The sequence below is a fragment of the Gobio gobio genome (genome assembly GCF_949357685.1).
Source record: "Gobio gobio genome assembly, chromosome: 14".
NCBI lineage: Eukaryota > Metazoa > Chordata > Actinopteri > Cypriniformes > Gobionidae > Gobio > Gobio gobio.
In genome coordinates this window covers 14,302,075-14,323,404 of record NC_137107.1, presented here as the reverse complement: position 1 = coordinate 14,323,404, position 21,330 = coordinate 14,302,075, and the positions used below count along the sequence as shown (strand labels likewise).

The following is a 21,330-nucleotide window of genomic DNA, read 5'->3' as shown; positions in this document are numbered from 1 at the left end:
AACATGTGTTCATGCTTCGTTTTAAAAAAAATTGCCTTATTTTTCATATATTTGACCTTTATTCTACACTGCTCTGTCCCTCCTTGTAAAACGGTCTGATGCTTTCCGGGTTGTATGAAGCCAGTCCCTCAAAAATACGCAGTGGGCTCTGATTGGTTAGCTGGCCCAGTGTGTTGTGATTCGCTAAACGCCTAGTGCACGTATGTCGGAAACGTCACGCCCCTTACCGGAGGCTGTGCTTGCTTTGGTCAGTGTTAGAAACAACGGCGTCAATAAAACCATATGAGCCCGAATCAGATCCAGAACATTTGAGTGAAGATGATCGAGCAGAACCTGTTCAGTCCTCAAGAGTAAAGACTGCGGATCTATAATGATCGCTACTGAATGGCACTTTAACTTTTGTATTTTTAGAATGATTATAGCCAAATATCTGTCGCAAGAACTAACCCAAAACGAACACTAAGCACTGGCTTTAACTAGTAAGTTAGCCAAATCACACACAGAACCATGTTTAGCATGCCTGTAGATAAACAACACATAAAAGCTCTAATCAAAGAATCATTTACACTAATGCCAAGTTCGCTGTTGAGATTTTGACGTTAGTGTTTGTAACGTTAGGTGTTCGTCGGATAATGTTAAGTATGAATGAGCATTTAACAGACTGGTTTGCAGAACAGCATTGTCATCTGTTTACTTCCTTGCTACAACCTATTACAGGAAAACACATCGATGAAAAATAAATCAGACTTACAGGTTGTGGCCCGTGAACAGCTTCTGTTTGTAAATCCAGCTTTCAGGGCAAGCCGTTGTGCATATCCTGTATTGAACTCGCGAAGTTTGTGGAAGTTTGTGTTGTCCTCCGTGAAATGTGCAGCGCGCGCGTCGTGCATCCACGCACCGGCAGTGTTTTTTTCACGCAGCTGACGTTGTGCAAATCTGGCATTGAAATCGCGAAGACGGTGGATGTTTTCCTCTGTTAGATGTAGGATTATTTAGCTGCAGGAGCCCCGCGAGCGCCTGATTCCCCGCTGACTCAAACACACGTGCAACATGCTGTATGTTAAACGCTCTGCAACGCACCCCCGTCCCAAGGAAGGCTGAACAGAGCAAGTACCCCAGACCTGCAATCCGGATGAATATAACAGCGTTTCCTCGGCATCGCGGCAACAACACTCCAGCCTAACTAACTTATACCACAACAGCGCCGCGATACAAAATGGCCTCACCCCCCCCTTATTTAATATTCTCGGAGGAGGGGTTTATGTAAATATTGAGCCTGTTGATGTCACCAACCCTGGAGGAATGTGTGTAGTCGCCTACTGGCCGTTTGCTGTAGTTCTTAGAAACTGATTTCTTTAAAAGCAAATATCTCCCTTTGCTTTAAACTTTGTACGTTGTAACTTTGCAGATGTTGTTTATGCTCAAGCAGCAACATTACACGTTAGCTAAAGTTAGAATAGTGAAATCGTGGTTTACCACCCCTTTAAAGCTCATATATTTATTATTTTTAAACACAACTAGGCCTGGACGATATGACCTACAATTAAAATCTAGATTGTTTGAATATTTTACCCCGATAATGATTTAATGAACAAATTTTTTTTTTTGCTGCTTTTTTGCCCTCATGGTTCACTGACAAGGTTTGTACTAGGCTGGTTGCAATAGTTGGTGTTACCAGTGTTCAGCTGCAACACGGGTTACATCACTTGCCCACTGCAGCACCACCCCCACCGTCATTTGGATTTATTTATAGTAGTAAAAATAATTTAGTTCGTTTAGAGAACAGACACTAAAAGCTGAATGTGTCTGCCCAATGCATCGTGAGCTGAAGGAGAGTCTGCGCGGCCTTGGCATAGTGGCCAAAATGGGGCTAAAGTGTGCATTTCCTGGATGCCTGAACTGTGAGAAACGAACAAGTGCACATAAAAGTGCCTTATCAAAGCAGCGAAATGAAAGTCATTCTCGCGCATGCGTCGTGGTGCTTTGTGAGTTCACGTCAAAGGCCCAAGCAGAAGAAAAGCAGGGTTCCCACTCTTCCTGGAAAACCTTGAAAACCTGGAATATTGATGACAAATTTGGAAAACCCATGGAAAATTAGAGAAAATGTAAAATGTCCTGGAAAATCTTGTTGTCTGGGAAAATTCTTTAAAAAAGTTATTTCTTTAGCCAAGTTTAAAGAGTTTTTCGCTGGCCCAAACAATTAGCGCTAGCTGCAGAAAGCACATGTTCAGGAATGCTGAGTTTGATATGTGTGAGTAGTATTTTGAATAATGATGTTTAATAGCTAATGCTATAACTGCTCAAATGTATGCAGTGAATGTTAACTCGTAAGCTGCTACCTAATCACAAGTTTGATATAGTCACATTTGTGTTATAAAGTCAGAATTGCAAGATATAGTCAGAATTGCGTGATATAAACTCGCAATTCTGACTTCTTTTCTCAGACTTGTGAGATCTAAACTGCAATTGCAAGTTATAAAGTCCAATTCTGAGGAAAAGAATTGCGACAATTTTCGTGTTTATATCACAAATATGTAAACTTGCAATTGCGAGAGTCAGGATAGCGAGATAAGTCACAATTACCTTTTCTTTCTATTCTGTGGTGTAAACAAGCTTCCATAGTCATAATGTATGATTAAGCTCATATTGAATAATGCTGGATTGTTAAGTAATGGCAAAAAACTGGACGGCTTTTAAAGACTAATGGTGCGTTCACACCGGACACGATTCGCGCAAGTGATTTACATGTTAAGTCAATGCAGAGACGCGAAATGGCATTCTGCGGCGAGATTTGCACGAATGAGGCGGCGCGAAGGACGCGAATTGAGCGTTTTGAACGCGCGATTCGCGCAAAACGCTCAAGTTGAAAAGTCTGGCGGATATTTCGCACCGCGTTAACCAATCAGGAGCTTGCTCTAGTAGTGACAACAATGAAGAGAAAATCTGTATATTAATATCTGGTTCAGACAATATGATTATCACTGTGATAACATTAAATGGCATGAAACAACCCAGTCTCTTTGTTAAATGCAAGTTTATGTATGATCAATAATACAAAAGTATAAGTAATGTATAACAAGCTATACATGAAATAAAGCAAACAATTCAGTCAAACATTCAAAGTCAGTGCTAGTAGGCTAACGTTACAACTGCAACGTACAGTTATAGCCTAAAAATATAAAGTAATGAAACTTCTCTTTGCCCTCAGCCTAAACGATTTGCCAGGGAACAAATTATAGATCCATGAGACCAAAGATCGGCCGTTACAAGACGAATTATAGCTCGAGACACACCACAGAGACATCAGAGCCAGCGGCAGACGTCAGAAGGACTGGCCGAGGAAAGGCTACTCTCGCCGGCTTTGACGAGCGCTGAGCGCCGCTGATCCACTGGAGCTCACAACTCCGAAAACGGCAGATAAAATGTTCAAATAGGCACTCTTTATATAAATAAACCACATATTTGAGCTTTAAACAACTACATTATCGACTGAAAAAGTCTTAACTACGTTTTGTCACACATTAACAGTAGATTTGAACAAAAAAAAGACGTGTAAACACAGCCCATGTCAGCCATTTCTCAACGAGACGAGCCGCTGGCAGAAGCCCCGCACATGACGCGAATTCGCATCTGTTGTGAAGTGAATTTCACGCGCGAATGAAGCGAGTAAACTCAAAATGTTCAAGCGTCCACCTTCGCGCGATTAGCGCAAATTATTTGCGAGAATCGCGTCCGGTGTGAACGCCACATTAGAAAGCAATATTTGGCATGATCCTTGTCTTTTATTCCCGCCGTAGTAAAATTGAAAATGTCCTGGAAAAGTACTGGAAGATGGTTGCTTAAAAAGAGTGGGAACCCTGAAAAGACCTTGTTGAATAAAGTCGTTCTTTTTATTTTATTTTTTCGCACAAACTTCTCTTCGCTTCATAAAATTATTGTAGAACCACTGTAGTGAGATGGACTTTTTAACGACGTCTCTTGTGAGTGCAAATTACATTGCATTGCTGCTACATTGCTAATTTGTAATAGTTTGTTTTGTATATATCTTAATCTCGTATAGGATTAATTTCTTTGAGATAAATAACTTGTTAGCAAAGTGTTCTTTCAGTGCACGCAGCTCAAACAACAATGCACGGCTAATAATAACTATGATTGGGACTGCTCACGCAACCGCACAGTGCTCTGAAAGGGTCTATAAAGGATATAAACAGTGAGTTTTGAAGTGATATATTCTTGAAAACTCAGAGATGTGGATTCGGACAGCAATTACATTACCACACGACCTTGGTGTTTGTCAAAAGTCGATAATTCAGCCTGGGTTTTTCTCGCGGGTGGTGGGAGACGGACGGCTTCAGCAACTCCTTCACCACTAACGGAGCGAGCTGGAAAATACTTTTCCCGGACCACAACATCAGCAGTACAGCAGTGATTGTTCTTGCTCCGTGTAACGGGAGTTCGTTTGTTCAGGGAAGAAGGAGGCGGTAACCGGCGAACGTTTAACAACTTTTAATCAAATAATAAACACAAAATGAAAGTAAAAGTGGCAGCCCCTCACGGACGACTGCCGCGCACAAACATAACAAAACCCAACTTAAAATCCAGGCCTGGTCCTCTCTCACCGGTGTCGCTCGTCCTTATATGCCTCCGTGCTCCCTCATGAGAGGACTCGAGATCGGTGTGTCTCAATCACGCACACCGGTGTCGCTCGCTCGTCCACCTCGCCACACTTTTAACTTCTGGACATTCGTCAGCGCTGCCACACACTCGCATCTTTCACCGCCGCCATTACTGAACTACAACTCAAACTAGCGCACAACATCAACGTCATCGCTCTCAGCCACTCCCTCTGTTCGCTGATTGGACCGGTAAAAAATTGTTCGGGGGAAAACCTAAGGATACACCGCAGTCCCAGACGTAGTACTGAAGGAAAATGAAAATTGAGCGGAAGTACGTAGGAGGGCGGAGCCAGGCTAGTGGGTAATGGCATTACAAGTAAAAATTTTATTTTTCCAGCCACAAAATGGCTTTAATTTGCCTCTTTGCATTGGAATTCTCTATTTTAACCTTAATTAATACACTATTGTAATAAAAATATTAGAAGAAAAATGTTTTAAGTGGTCATTAAACATTAATGGACCATATGTATTGCACAAATAGTATTTTAGTACCAAAAGATCTCCTCAAAATATTCAATAAATATTATTGAACTAAAATAGAAGCGATTTTATTTTAAAAATAGTTAAGGTGTATGGTCACCACCAATGAGTATAAGTGTGACTTAATTAGTAAGGAATACCTGAGGGCTAAATACAAGAAAAACATTAACATCAATGTTGCATCTCTACCACTCTCCATAATAAAATGATGCTGTAAGTGTGGCTGACGTAATAATCAATGCACACTATGCTGTAGGCTACTGTTTACCAAAAATTGCGGCAAACACCTGTATAGTGAAGCTGTTGTGTAACTTGCGCGGCTTAAGCCATTCAAATGTATTGACACAGCGCTAGAAGTATTGAGAGCTCCGGGAACCACGTGTCCGCGCGCACCGCCGCAAGATGACAGGCTTGCAACAACAGGAGGAGTATGAGAGAGATCTGTAGCCTAGTACTCGAGCAACAGTGCAAACTCTTTCGGAATATTTTGAACAGCTGAATATTCTATCTCATGATGAAAAAGTAGAGACGACTGTAGGGAGATTTTATCTTAGTTTTAATTTTATGCAAAACATTTTCGTCTCGTCAACAATAATGCATGTTAATTTAGTCTTAGTCTCCGTTTTTGAACATTGGTGCAGTCTCGTCATCGTTTCGTCTTCGTCATTGAAAAAAAGGTTGTTGACGAACATATTTAGTCTCGTCTGACGAAATTAACACTAGTTTGCACTTTAGACCGTTTCCTAGTGTGGTTATTCTGCAGCTGTTACAATGAGATGTGTAAGAAATTAGCTCCACACGAGCGTTTAAAGGACGACAAGCTGACAAATGTCTTGAAATAAAACATCTGAAAAGTTTTGTGGTAACCATGGTAGAAGTGAAATAATTGAATTATTGAAAATAAATTTACACTCGTTTCGTGGCCTCATTACTACTTCAGGTGTGCATTATTTTCAATAATTCAACAGCCTGTTATTCCTTGGTTATCTGCTGAATCCTATTGCAGCACTCACCTTACTTCGGCATTAGCTGTTTCTGCATCTCTCCATATCTCTCCACTAGGGCTGTTACGGTATTAGGTTTTTCACACCACGGTTATTGTGGCCAAAAAAATTCACGATATTGATAGAAACCTTGGGGGAAGAAGTTATCAAATTAATTTTACTTTGTTTATTTAGTCTTTCTTTTTTACCCAACAAACATAATTGGATACTGATAAACACAGGGTAATACTCTGTTACTGATAAATCTTCTTTGAAGCACCCTATTAAATAACAAGAGAGAAAATACTGTCAAGTTCAACAGTATGATGAATAAATATTAACATAAATGTTATTGGCCATGACTAGATTGCAAATGCAAGAATAGACATTATGTAAATAGACATTAATTAATTAAAATAAACTGAGATGTGCTGCACTGGTGGAAACAACACCAGACCATGCTACTGCGAACGTCAGACTGGTTCTGACTGGTGTTTAGAGTCCCCACCAGCAGCAGCAGCAGCAAGAGTTAAGGCCTTTTCACACCTGCTCACTTCATTCGTTTTCTCTGGTCAGATATCTATAATATTTTGAAGAGATCAGGAGATATGTCTTCCGAAATTCTTTCGAGGCGAATTTAAATCTGATCACTCAAACCAGAGCCACAAGAAAGGGCACCACAAGAAAAAGCAAGAAAAACACACAAACGGCCGCCAGTTAAACTGAAAGTAGCCTAAGTCTCAGATGCTCAAAAACACAATCTAAATGCTCTTACCAGTGCTTAGGTCGCTCTCTCATATTGTTGTCTTTGATCTTGAAATGAGCTGATAAATATAATGCTGCTCGAATCTTTTGCTTTCGTTGACGTGAATTGAATTTACATAGCCTATAGCGCGGGAATTGAAAATCTGATTTATATTAATTTTGTGGAGAGGTGTAAGGTAAGACAACCTGCATGTTTTTTGTTTTTTATTTAGTTTTTTAGTTTAGATTGTATAGCCCGTTTCGTTTGAGTGCCGTTGCAATCTGCGAGCAGCATCAGTCTGCCTCAGCTTGTCAAAAATTCGTTTTTACTGTGGTAAACATTTAGTAAACATTTAAACTAACATTGTGATATGCTTGAAGTGTTTTATATCTATGGATTTTTATTATAGGCAAGACAAGTCAAGTGTTGATTTGAGAGGCTAAATTGATCAAACGTGTGGTTAACTCACTCTCGGTCGCTTGGTCGTTATTTTAAAAAACAAAAACTTTAATTTAACAAACAAAAATTGCTCAACATTTTTCTAAATTAACTTAATAAAGAAATGAAATGAAATATCACTACTTTGACATTACAAACAAAGCTGAATTATTTTTATGGCTGCAACAAGGGAGGGAGAAAAAAAAAACAGGAGCATTTACCTGTCATGCAAATCTAAGAGTCCCATTCATTTTAAATATTGTGGTTATCTGCGACACCCCTACTCTCCACTAATATGATACAAGTATCTTGCCACCCATACTTATCTTCCAAGCACTAGTAGTTCCTGTGGTATATCAGAGCTTGAGTTGAAGCTGCTTTCTCGATTCTCTTTCACTGTGGACAGCAAGCCAAATAAGTTCAACCTCATTAGCTTAAAGATTACCTAAATGGGCAAATGAACTCATGAAATGTTATAAAAATGCAGTGGTATCACACCCCTAACTACGTCCTTGCATGCATTATTGGTGTTATTTTATTTTTTGAGCTTGACTCCCCCAGTCCTCAATCCATTTGCATGATGTTAAAGTGTGACCAGGATATTCTCCAAAATTTCTATATTTGTGTTCTGTGAAAGTAAGTCATGGAGTAAATGATGGAACGTTCCTTAAACACATTCTTGACGACATTTGTCTCGCAGGAATCAGCATTAACCGTGGACTGCTGTCTCTGGGGAATGTGATCAGTGCACTTGGTGATGAAAGCAAGAAGGGGACCTTTGTGCCATACAGGGACTCCAAACTGACACGCCTCTTACAGGGTAAGATTAATTTAGTCAATTTAAGTCAGTTGTTCATCAAATCACTTTTTTACTACACCATATTACAGTGAGGGAGTGAACTTTCAAGAAATTTAAGACGAGACACGTTTTAAGACATGTTAGAATGCTAATGTGCTGGCATCATGCTAAAACGTGTTAACAAGCCCTAACGTTATAACATCTAGCAACATGCTAACAGTGCCTAGTAATGTTTTAAATCCTATCTATCTTGCATTCATTATGATCTTCAAACTTCAAATTATTCAACCTCTTAATCTTTCAGGCTTTTTTCAAGCCAACACAAAGTTTGTCTTTCATTTGTCTTTCATTTCAAGATGAAAGACTGTGCAATAACTATCAACCAATCTCTAAACTGCCTTTCATCTCTAAGCTTTTGGAGAAAGTAGTGTTTTCACAGTTTCAGACCTATTTGGATTCTTTTAATATTTTGGACATGTTCCAGTCTGGGTTTAGATCATTACATAGCACTGAGTCCGCTCTGTTGAGGGTTACAAATGATATCCTGCTTGCTCTGGATTTAGGCTCTTGTGTAGTGCTGGTTTTGTTGGACCTGAGTGCAGCATTTGATACCATTGACCATAACATCCTTCTTGAACGACTAGAATGTATGGTAGGTGTCAAAGGCACTGTATTACAATGGTTTGCTTCGTACCTCGCCATCCTTTCCTCATCATCTGCACCTGTTTTGTGTGGTGTGCCCCAGGGATCCATTTTGGGACCTTTATTGTTTTCCCTTTATATGCTTCCCTTGGCCCTCATTTTTCAGAAATACAACATTTCATATCGTTATGCAGACTATTCCCAGTTTTACCTACCAGTAAGGCTGGACACTACTGGTTCATCTGTTATTGAAATGTGTAAATGACATCAAGAGGTGGATGGCAAATAATATTTTGCAGCTAAATGAGGATAAAACGGAGGTTTTAATTCTAAGTTGCCCTGCAAATTCCTCCCCTGCTCTGGAAGCCCAGTTAGGTCCTCTTTCATCAAATACACACAAACAAATACAAAATCTTGGAGTGATCTTTGACTCTTCACTATTTTTTGATAAACAAATTAGTACTGTTATGAGAGTAAGTTTTTTCCATTTAAGATCTATTGCAAAACTGAAGCATCTCCTTTCAAGCAAAGATTTAGTAGTTGTGATTCATGCTCTTGTAAAATCACGATTAGATTATTGCAACTCTCTTTATTCCGGTCTTCAGTATCACGATTGCAAGTTGTTCAAAATGCGGCTGCTAGACTGCTGACTGGGTCCAAAAAGAGGGACCACATTTCCCCTATTTTAGCATCTCTTCACTGGCTTCCCATTAAATTTTAGAGTTGATTTTAAAATCCTAATGTTTATATATAAGGCGTTATCTGGCCGTGCACCAAGGTATATAAGTGGTGATCTTGTGCCTTATTGTCCCGCTAGGGCACTTAGATCGTCTACTCACTTGCTCTTAACTGTGCTTCGGTGTCGCTATAAATCAAAGGGTGATCGGCCCTTTTCTGTGACTGGGCCCGAGCTTTGGAATGGTATCCCCTATCATGTGAGGTCTGCCCCTTCATTGGACATTTTTAAATCTACTCTTAGATCGTATTTTTATTCTTTAGCGTTTGAAAACCTGTAATTATGTTTGTATATGTCTGCTTTGTACTCTGTACAGCACTTTGGATCAATCCATATTGTGTTTTAAATGTGCTTTATAAATAAAGGTTGTTGTTGTTTCAACCTTTTCAATAGTTACAGCAATATTTTCTTTTTCTCTAAAGCTTTTAAAACAATGTACAATCTAAAAAGAATGCTATGCAGAAGTGGTGAAGTGTGAAATGGGAATGTGTTATTTTTTTCAGTTTAGCAGTAATTGTTGAATTTTGGCTAGTTGGTCATGAAATGCTTCTTAAACCTTTTCCCCAGACTCTCTCGGAGGTAACAGCCACACCTTGATGATTGCGTGTGTCAGTCCAGCGGACTCCAACATTGAGGAGACCATCAACACGTTGCGTTATGCTGACCGTGCCCGTAAAATTAAGAATAAGCCTGTTCTCAATGTTGACCCACGTGCACTAGAAATGAAGCGACTCAAACAGCAGGTACTTGGTCTAGTGTGGGTTTTCAAAGGACTGCCGTTTCATGACAAGTTACTTAATTTTAAGTCGAATGCTGAGTGAATTATTTAGGTGTTTTTTTTATTTATTTTTTATTCTAATTTGTTTTGTTTTTTAAACACAGGTGCAAGATCTTCAGGTGATGCTCCTACATGCCCGTGGTGGTGTTGCATCTGTACTGACTGGGTATGGCCTATTTTTTTTTCGGGTAACACTTTACAGTAAAGTTCCTGGTTCCTTTTTTTACATTAGGTTACTACATTACATTAGTTAACATGAACTAACAATGAAAAAAATTATAAAGCATTCATTTATCTTAAAGTGCCCCTATTATGCTATTTTAAATTTTGTCTCCAACAACAGGTTTACATGCAGCAAAGGTCAAAAACTCATTTTCTCATAATATACATTGCACATCACCAATGATTCTCAAGCGACTAGATGGATTAGTCTAGGGCTGTGCGATATTGGAGAAAATTGCGATATGCAATACCTTGTTAAATAATGCGATATTCGATATAATATTGCTCTAAGTGTGTAAAATCTATTTAAATTATATAAAAAAATTTATTTAAAAACTGAGAATGATACCATTTATGTGTTTCACATTCTTTCTGGGAAAAAGCATCGCCTACAACTTCTGAAAGTGACCAGCAGTGTTTTAGCAAAAATGTATGTGACAAATCTGACAATATAATTAACATCAATGTAAACAAACAACAAATGAAATGCCAATATTTAAATTCCAAAAACTCTTTGCTTGACTTGGTAATGTATAGTTATATCAACCTTATTTGATATAACATCAAGAACATTGAGGTAAACTAAGACACCTGAACTAGGGGTTGACGATTATTTGTTATTTTAATTTATCGTTGTTATTAAAAATAAGAACCAAAAACCGTAGTCTTCACATGAATTAAATATACACTGATACATAATAGGGATGAAACGATTACCGGTTTCACGATAAACCACGATTAAAATTTAGTGACTTAGTAATTTAATTTAATTATCATTAAAACTGCGTGTGATTATCACGATTGTGAAAACTTGCGGTAAATCTTGTCTAGTCAGTCTGACAGGCGCAGCGCTGTTTTTTGAATGAGAAGAGATGGCAGTGACAGCGCCGGGAGATTTTTCAGACTTCTAAAAGGACCAATTCTGAGGCGTTGTCATATTTTGGCTTTTACAAAAGTCCTGAGGGAAACTTAATCGAAGATGGTCACCCTGTCTGCAGAACATGCCAGAAGAAAGTCGCTGTACTAGGGGAAAACACTTCACATCTGCGAACGCAAGGCAAGTGGACTTTGACCTCAATAACAAAACTACTTCTGGGAAATAATAACGTGACGCGAACGAACAAATTCAGAAAGACTAGGGCGACATTTAAGGGATAATAATCAGGGCTTGACATTAACAACCGCCATTTGCTGGTGTAACGTTATTTCGGCTGCACACTAACGTTAGCCACTTTGGCGGTTGAACTTAGTCTTCTCAAAAGCCATCTGTTATAATCGCGTTGCGCATTATAACCAATCATACGTGTTTCTATTGCGTTTATGAATGCAATGTCTCATAATCAGAGGCGTTCAGATTAGCCGGAGTTTTGTTCAGAGCATGCGCCGTTCTTACGCTGAAATCTGCTCTCAAAGCGGAGATGTGTGTGCGATGTACGCAGGAGATTCACTCATCATACCGTGGTTGACTGTTTTTGTTCTATTTCAGCAGCGAAAATAGTTTTTAAAAAACACAGCAGAACCACAGCGCATCTGATATGACTGGCATAAAGTTTTTAGAATTTAGGGGCCGTCTCTAGTTACATACAATACAACATTGGTAACGTTATACACGTTTCTGACTTCAATAGCATTTGAAGAGAATGACAGTCATAAAACTGACTGTAAAGTGATCATCTAGGTGTCAGGTATGATGCACACATTTTGATATTTAATAAAATAAACTGTCAAATCATATGGAAATATGGATATGCATTATTTCACTAGTAGCCTATACTGTTTGGGCTCTTACGCAAAATATGCTATATTTAAATGCATCATTGCTGAACACTGATAAGAATATTGCTTGAGAATATATTTACAGAGATAATATTAGAGATTATATTTATGACAAATTATTATTTATGTGTTTTTTGTTGCTATTGATGACGGCCATTATAAGGAAGGAAATCCCACAGAATATAATCTATCTTAAAGTGCATAGAGCTGCTTTAGTTATTTGTTGTTTGTTGATTTTCAAATATAAAACTTGTTGAAATGTTTTAAGTGTGTGCATCTGTTCTTTTTGAACACTTTCATCTCATTTGAACAAAACCGTGAAAATATATTGATAACCGTGATAATTTGGGTCACTATAATCGTGATGTGAAATTTCCATACCGTTTCATCCCTAATACATAATAAAGCTACAAAGGTTATTCAGGCAAGAGCACTGAGTGATTTTCTCTTTTTCTTTTGTTGTTGACAGACAGCGGCAGGTTTAATGCACAAATAAAATTGTCACACATTCGGTTTCTTTCCCCTACTGATATTATTCACTTAAAGCATAACTGACTGTGTTTACATGAATACTCATCAAGACAGCCATTTTGACATAACTGTGTGTGTGTATATTTCGATTGTGTAACAAGACAATTGAAGGGATCACACGCTTTCAGAGAGGCGGCTTGTGTGCACATTTCGGTGTGTCAGACAGCAGACAGCGTGAGACTGCAAGGAGTTGTTTTTCGTAAGTTATTGCATTTAATAACTCTTTTTAACGTCAAGCAAGTCACATAAGTAACAATCGTGTGCCCAGTCTATTCTCTGCTATATGCGTCGACCTAAAATGTTTTCACAATCTCAAGTCAACTTTATTTATATAGCGCTTTTTACAATGCAGATTGTTTCAAAGCAGCTTCACAGTGTTAAACAGGAAAATAATACAACAGAATTTAATTTGGTCTTACCGGCGCTCCGGAGAAAACGGTGATGTCATCTAGGGGTGGGCGATATAGCCTCAAAATTATATCACGATATTTCAAGAATATTTGCGATAACTATATTTATGACGATATAGAAAAAAAATGTTTTCTATTCATTATGAAGCTGTGGTTTTTTGCCTACTTCAAAGTTATTAAAATATATGCCTATAACGGTTGCGTTTCAAAGCTACTTTAGTGACTTTACTTTAATCACAGGACAGTGTTGACACTGCGTTTCTGCGTGTGATCTTCACGTGATGTGTGAGCTTCTGTCTGAGTGTTCGTTTGTCACAAATGTCAGGCATTAGTTCAACATAATACACATCTGATGGCCTAAAATTGCTTTAATGTTTAAACTGGTAGTCCTTAAAACGCATACAAATGAAAAAGCTTTGTGAGGACGCAGGTGAAAGAGGTCTGCCGTCAGGGCGTGCGCGCGTTGTCAGAGACGCGGCTCTGCTCTGTGCCACAGAAAAAAGCTGAGCACTGAACGGATCAGTTTTCCGTATTGTTGTTTTTGAATAGTGCACAATCGCTTTAAATGTTCAAGCCTTTAAACGCATTTACTTGACAAACTTTATGAGGAAGAAAGTGAAAGCGATCTGGCTTCGGGGCTTGCGCGCGCCGTCTGTGTGTGTGTGTGTGGCAGCGCTTAGGAGAACGGCAATTAACTGACCTGTATAAACTTTGTAAAACATGCAGTTACTATAGTGAATCTGGGCATCTATAAACAAAGATAACTGCTCATGCATCTCTCCGTGTGCCTGCAAACTGCACTTGATGTGACTGACGGGGCGGAGTCACGTGACTAAAACCGAAATAACCGACATGGGGAAAAATACGTCGGTTAGAGATTCTGAATTTCGGTTTCGATTATTTTTCGATTAATCGTACAGCCCTAGTCAGAGGTCATATTAGATCGGAATATTCGAAAGATCGGAGGCAACACGCTGAAGACAGGTTTATTGAGGAATGACGTATTGATTAAACAATTATTAAATTACAATATTCAAAAGATCGGCGCCGTCAGGCCGGAGACGGGTTTATTGAGGATGACGTATTGATTAAACAATTATTAAATTGCAATATTCGAAAGATCGGCGCCGTCAGGCCGGAGACGGGTTTATTGAGGATGACGTATTGATTAAACAATTATTAAATTGCGATATTCGAAAGATCAGAGCCGCCAGGCCGAAGGCGGGTTTATTGAGGATGACATATCGATTTAACAATTATTAAATGGGAATATTCGAACGATCGGAGTAATCACATCGGAGACGGGTTTATTGGGATTCCGTGTCGACGAGGTAATTTCAGGGGGAGTCTAATTGACACTGTCTCTGCAGACACTTCAGGGTCATGCATTGGTCATGTCTGGGCGCAGGTCCACCATCTGATCTGGATACGGCCCAGATCCGGCTGACTACTTGATTTCGATATTCTCTGTGTTATCAACTGGCCAGAATTTTGAGACCACAGTAGACGTGATGGAGAATGTTACGCGCTCGCTCAAGTACTGGGGAGCTAAACAATTTAGTGCTTTGTAAGTAATAAGCAAGATTTTAAAATGTATGTAATGTTTAATAGGGAGCCAGTGCAATGTTGACAGAACCGGGCTAATATGGTCATACTTCCTGGTTCTAGTAAGAACTCGAGTTGCTGCATTTTGGACCAGCTGGAGTTTGTTTATTAGGCGAGCAGGGCAACCCCTAGGGCTGGGCGATATGGCCAAAAAGTGATCTCGGTTAAAAAAAAGTAATATCGGTCGATATCAATAATTATCATGATAAATGTCAAATATTTATGCATTTCAAAATTAAAGGCAGATCTTTGCTCCTAGTTAAAAGTTGTAGAAACCAGACTGTTAATTGTGGTCTTAAACTACTTTTTATTGTCAGAATATGACAAACACTTCATGTTTTTGAATTCCTTACACTTTTCCAGTCATTTTTCCTTAACAAAATAAATGTCTTGATAGAAAAAATGAATGTCTTAGTTTCTGCATGTTCTAGTAGGTGATATTGTTTCTCATGAAGCAGGTTTGTGTTGCCATATACATATATCTTCGGCACAGTTTGCAGTGCAGTATTAATAATATTACATGTTTTGTCTCTTAGAAATGCACATTTGACTGTGAGTTGACAGTAGTAGTAGCTTGAGTTAGGAGGATGCAGATGTAAATTTATGTTTATGAACAAAAACACGGACATCTGTAACAACCTCATTTTTATATGGTAAAATATGAATATTATGACTGAGTTTTATTCAAATTAACCATTGGTTTTCCATAGTATCATAGATTTAGATCATGATAACCACAGTTAAAAACACGCATATAGCTCTTCACTACCATGGTAAAATGTATCTATATGGTTTCTATGGTATGAAAAACAGTAGCCTAGCCTAAAGACATTTAGTATAAGTGCACAAATTCTATAGCTCAATCATAAAAATAATGTAATGTTCCATTATTCCTTTAATAGATTCAATACATGTCTACATTAATAAAATACAATTATATATGAATATATCACACATTTCTGCCACAGATTGTGCAGTTAGAGTCAGAACAGTAAATTCATGGTAAATTATGGATAAGATCGAAAAGCCTTCTGACTGTATCATTGCACACAGTGTTTCTGATGTTTGTCAGCGCTGTTTTGTCTGGCTTTAAACTAGTTTAAATCACCTAGAGATTTGTGTTTTTTGCTGAATGCTTCTCACTGGATCTCACAGTGATGTTTAGTGCTCGCGTGACTGATCAGAGTAAACGGATCTCTTCTAGTGAGCTTGCTGCCGTTTGGACTTTGACCCGAGCCGTCTGTGTGATGGGGTTCAAATGAGTAACAATTCGTGCTACCTTTTATCAAAAAATTTGTCGCCTTTGGATGATGACCCAAGGTTAGTTTCATTTTTGATTTAACGTTCGTCACGGCTTCCACTAATTTTTTCCTTCTTGTCGAGTCGAGTTTTCTTTTCCAGTAGAGGGTGTACTTTTGATGTGCAAGTTAAAAGCTGCACGCTGACTGGCTCTGACTGGCTGTTGTTGCGTTTATTTCTGCTGTGTGATTGGGTGTTACAGTAATCTATATCGAGTAAAAATGTCCAGAGCTTATCATCGTTATCGACATGAATTTTATCACGATTCGACATATCGTTTATCGGCCCAGCCCTAGCAACCCCCCTGTAGAGCATTACAATAATCTAGCCTTGAAGCCATGAACGCATGAACTAACTGTTCAGCATTTTGCATTGAGAGCATGTGCCGTAATTTAGATATATTTTTAAGATGGTAGAATGCAGTTTTACAGATGCTAGAAACTTGGCTTTCAAATGAGAGCTTGGTATCAAAGTGCACATCCAGGTTCCTCACTGACGACGAGGACTTGACAGAGCAGCCATTAAGTGTTAGACAGTATTCTAGGTTACTACTTGCTTTTTTTGTTCATTAATTAAAAATTCTGTTTTTTTCTGAATTGAGTTTCTGATTTGAGTTTCACCACATAGGAAGAACTAGTTATTCAACCCGAACCTTGGGCAGGATGTTTCTCAGTGATGCTACTCAGTCTAGAGCCCTGCGCGGGACTGTTTTCTTCATCCCGCTCCCGCCCGCACCCGCCGAATTTCTGACCATTACCGCCCGCTCCCGCAACGTATGTGTTACACTCCCGCCCGCTCCCGCAATATGTATGTCCACTCCCGCCCGCACCCGCAAAACTCTGAGAATTTATTCCCGCACAATAATAGAGATGCATTGATTTTGTGTCTTCTCCCGTCCCGCAGAGGAAAAAAAACACGTATTTGTATTGATATTATTAAAGAGATTCATGGGGTTGTTTGTTTCGTTTCCCTGGCCTGCATGTAAAAAAAAAAAGGCCAAATACATTCAAATATAATTTCGTTTTTATCAAAAACTTTGCACATAAAAATAGACTGCTTTGCAAAACAGAAAACCAGATTGAGAAACAAAAAACAGATCCCAATTCCGTCGAACGTGACCGACTGAAAGGAAACCTGAGAAAACATGCTTCAACAGAACGTAATGTGAACACAAAATAGCAAACGGACATTTAGAAACAATCCATTTCCACTCACTAAACTTCTGTTTGTCAAAAACACCAAACAGTCAACTTGACCTGCAGGGAGTGCTGAGCGTTTTTGGTGAGGTATGATCAAGTAGCTATGTATTTGCCAGCTGCGCAATATGTGGAGACATATAACGTTATACCGCATGACTTTGCCTACCAAAACAATTGAGAAACTTCTCCAAATGTCAGACTTTCCTTGCTTAGCTTTTGTGCTGTAATTACCTCGTTTGAGGTTCTTTTCTACATCATCTATTACATCTTCTCCATCATGTCGTTAGGCAACCTCCCTATCCCGCCGATTCCCGCTGTGTTTTTTTTAGCCGCCCATTCCCGCCCGCAGCAAAATTCAAACCGCCCGCTCCCGCGAGATTTACGTTGGGTCCCGCGGGACCCGGCGGGACTCAATCCCAATGCAGCCCTCTAACTCAGTCTGAGGTACATTATGAGAGGTTTCAACTGTAATTCCTCACATCTTCATTAACAACTGCGTCTATCAACAAACCCATGTTGTCTGTGTGTGTTTCTAATTTATGAATTTACGGTGCACATGCGGGAACTGTATCAATAACAGCGCATACGTTAGCCCAGAACTGACGTAAATGACTGATGTAACGTTAAAGTTTGCAAAACAAATCTTGCTCCATCCTTTATCTTTACTCAAAGTAGTAAGAACGACAGACAGTCTGCATTAATAGACAGTTTTAGGTAATACTGCAGCCCACAGCTGATTTACAGTAGTATTTCAGTAAGACCGTGTTAGCCGGTTAGCCAGATACTAGCACAATATGAAAGACAATGTGCGCGCAATAAGTGGACGGGCAATATGCAAATGTTTTGCCTTGAAGTCACAACGAAACAGCTTGCGATTCGTTTTTAAAACAATTTGTTTAATTGACTCCAAATCGACTAATCTTTTAGAGACAATAACTATATACGGTGCAATTTCAGATATAAAAGTTTGCAGGATGTTTTCATTCAACTGTGTTAAACTATATGAAAGGTAATTTTCAAAAATCCATAATTGGGCATTTTTAAGGTTGTTTTCCTCATTTACTAATACAATATTAAAATCAAAAGTTGTATATGCTAATATTATTTAATGGACCTGAGCTAACATGAACTAACATTGAACAGTTGTATTTTTATTAACTAATAACCAAGAGTAATAAATACTGTAACAAATGTATTGCTCATTGTTAATGTTAGTGAATGTATTAACTATTGATATATAATGGTACCATATTGTAAAGTGTTACTGATTTATCATTTTTGTTTAACAGTCTTGTAGGAGAATTTATTTAAGGGTCTTCAACTACATTACACAGGCGCACATGTCAAAATGTGTCACAGACTGTGTCAAAAGTCTTGCTTTCTCTAAACCAGGGATGCACTGAATCAAAATTTTTGGGGTTCAGCCGAATACCGAAAACCGAATCCTACTCCCATCCTCAGTCCATTATCACCGTAAACACATTAATGAATTAAACAACGTCCACAGCAGTGTAATGATGCTCATATTGCAAAATATGCTATGCGGTATTAAAATACAGCAGTAGTACAAGCTCCTGACTGGTGGAAAGCAAATGAAAGGCACTTCCCGAGGCTGCATGGCCACTCTAGCGAGTCGTTATCTATGTATTCCTGGGGCATCAGTGCCATCTGAAGCCTTGTTTAAGGTTTTTCATAGTGTTGTTTTGGTCAAGTTTACTAAAGTAAACATTGTCACGCATGTTCTTCTCACCGCTGTTTCCTGATGGTTTATAGAACAATTCTATATAGAACAAAGAGTCGCCCTTTGTCGTTTCAAAGAACAGCACAACGGAGAGCGCAGAAGGCGCGTAGCAGTCATTGGAGGCTCGTGCTGCAGAGACAGAGGGAAGGCGAGAGGGTGTTTTCTGCCGCGGGTTTAACTGTCAACAGGCTGTGCTCCAGACTAACCCACATCACTTACTTAAAAAAAAACTAAAACATGCTATTTTTTTTATTTGACAAAAACTATTCTGGTTCTTCAAAGCTTCAAACGGATTCAGTGTATTTTCGTTTTGTTATCTTAATTTGGTGATTATTTAAGGGAAAAATATTTTGTGTAGGCCTATTTATTTTATTAATTTTATATTTTATCTGATCTGTATGCTGCTGTTTGTTGCACGGTAAAAATGTTTTTAACGAGTCACAGACACTCGTCAATCGTATTTTTATTTAATGTCAATTCAATATTATAATCCTATCAGTTAACGGTTAATATTCGGATAATGAGCAGCGGTTGTCGGTTGGGAAAATTAACCGAAATGAGCATCCAATTTAATTTAATTTTAATTAAGAATAGACAACTTTATGCCAGGATGACTGTTCTTTCTACCTGAAGTTGCTGCATTTTGGCTGCTGTCTGTAGAATCCTTCATGCACAACTCGTATTCTTTTGGATGTTTAATACGCAAATGTTTTAACAACGGCTATTGTTTAGGGTCCTTGACACCATGAGACAAATCGGCATTGCAAATCGGAGATGGTGGTCCAGTGGGTTAAACCACTGAACTCATATGCAGAAGGTTGCTGGTTCGATCCCAGCGGTCACCACCAATGTGTCCTTGAGCAAGGCACTTTACTCCACATTGCTCTCGGGAGTGCACTGTAAGTCGCTTTGGATAAAGGGTCTGCCAAATGCGTAAATGTAAATTGAATGTAGCTCGACTTGAATCGCCTTCTTTTGACTTAAAGTACTGCCAAACAACACGTTTTCTGTTCGAGTTCCATTTTCACTTTCGCACAGCCTACTGGAGTCGAACGGTCCAGGTAGTTAGCACGTTCCCATAATCAAGGGGGGCATCATGACGTTCGACCAGCGGAGGCGCGTAGTGCAAGCCTAGGGTTCGGTTCGGTGGAAAAGAATTCTAAGGTTCGGCAGAAACCGAACCCTGTCAAAAAGCCCAATATTCGGCTGAATCCGAACCTGAATCCTGGATTCGGTGCATCCCTACTCTAAACATACCTTCTGAATTATAGACCAAAAATATTTCCATATTTTTCTGAATATAAGACTACCCTCCCTTTTCAAAATGTACCTTTTTGAAGACCAAATCTTTTCTTTTAATGTAAATGCTTTTATTTGAAAATAATTTTAATGTTGCATATTTTTCATTTTAATATTGTATTTTTTCATATTTAATTTTAATATTGCATATTTTTCTTATTTAAATACAATTTTTGTATTTAAAGGGGGGTAAATACTGGCAAAATGTACCAACAATCACATTCAGAAATAAACACTTTTTAGCATAGCATAGCTGCCGCCATAATAACCTGAAGTTCTCATTCAGTAGATTTCATTATACAGATTTCTCAACTTTTTTTATGGACAGTGACGGATGCTGGCATGTCACACAGGTGTTGATATAGTTAACATATAGTTTAAAGCAGACTGACTGACAGATAAATAATGTTACTTGCGCAAGTGCGCTTTTTAATGCGTCTGAGTTGTGGTGCTTTCGTCAGTGCATAACTTACATTTCACAAGTATATTCTCCATTTGTAAATGTTAGAAAGTCATGCAAATATGTCAATTTTGCTGTCAGGAGGGGATGAGCCATCTGCAAGTGAATATCCGCTAAAATTCAGTGAATGTGTGAATTATGTGAATGAGCACCACCACATGCATGCACGCCAAACAGACAGAGTGCTAAATACTTAAATATACATTGCTAAAATATTTTATGAAAAATATCATTGTTGTTTTTTTAGATTGTAATGTTACAATGTTAGAATGTAATATAATGTAATTTAAACCCCCTTTTAGTACATAATATCAATATATTATGTACAAAAAGGGGGTTTAAATTACATTACATTCTAACATTGTATTATCTAAAAATTGAACATTATCTCCCGATTTAACTAAATGCATAGTCTACATTTATATTCTCTATATTTGTTTATAGCCTTCAAAACATTGTTTGAAGGACATCATTGGGCAGGATGTGAAATAACACTTTTTACAATAATACA

At 38.5% G+C, this 21,330-nt stretch overlaps 1 protein-coding gene across 1 annotated transcript in view; it reads left to right on the top strand.

The window, feature by feature from the left end:
- Positions 1-21,330, top strand: part of kif4 (kinesin family member 4) — a 116,000-nt gene that overhangs the window by 42,378 nt on the left and 52,292 nt on the right. Inside the window, exons 8-10 of the mRNA XM_079834417.1 lie at positions 8,023-8,142; positions 10,067-10,242; positions 10,382-10,443. Of these exons, the coding sequence (XP_079690543.1) occupies positions 8,023-8,142; positions 10,067-10,242; positions 10,382-10,443 (358 nt within the window). The remainder of the gene's footprint in view (positions 1-8,022; positions 8,143-10,066; positions 10,243-10,381; positions 10,444-21,330) is intronic.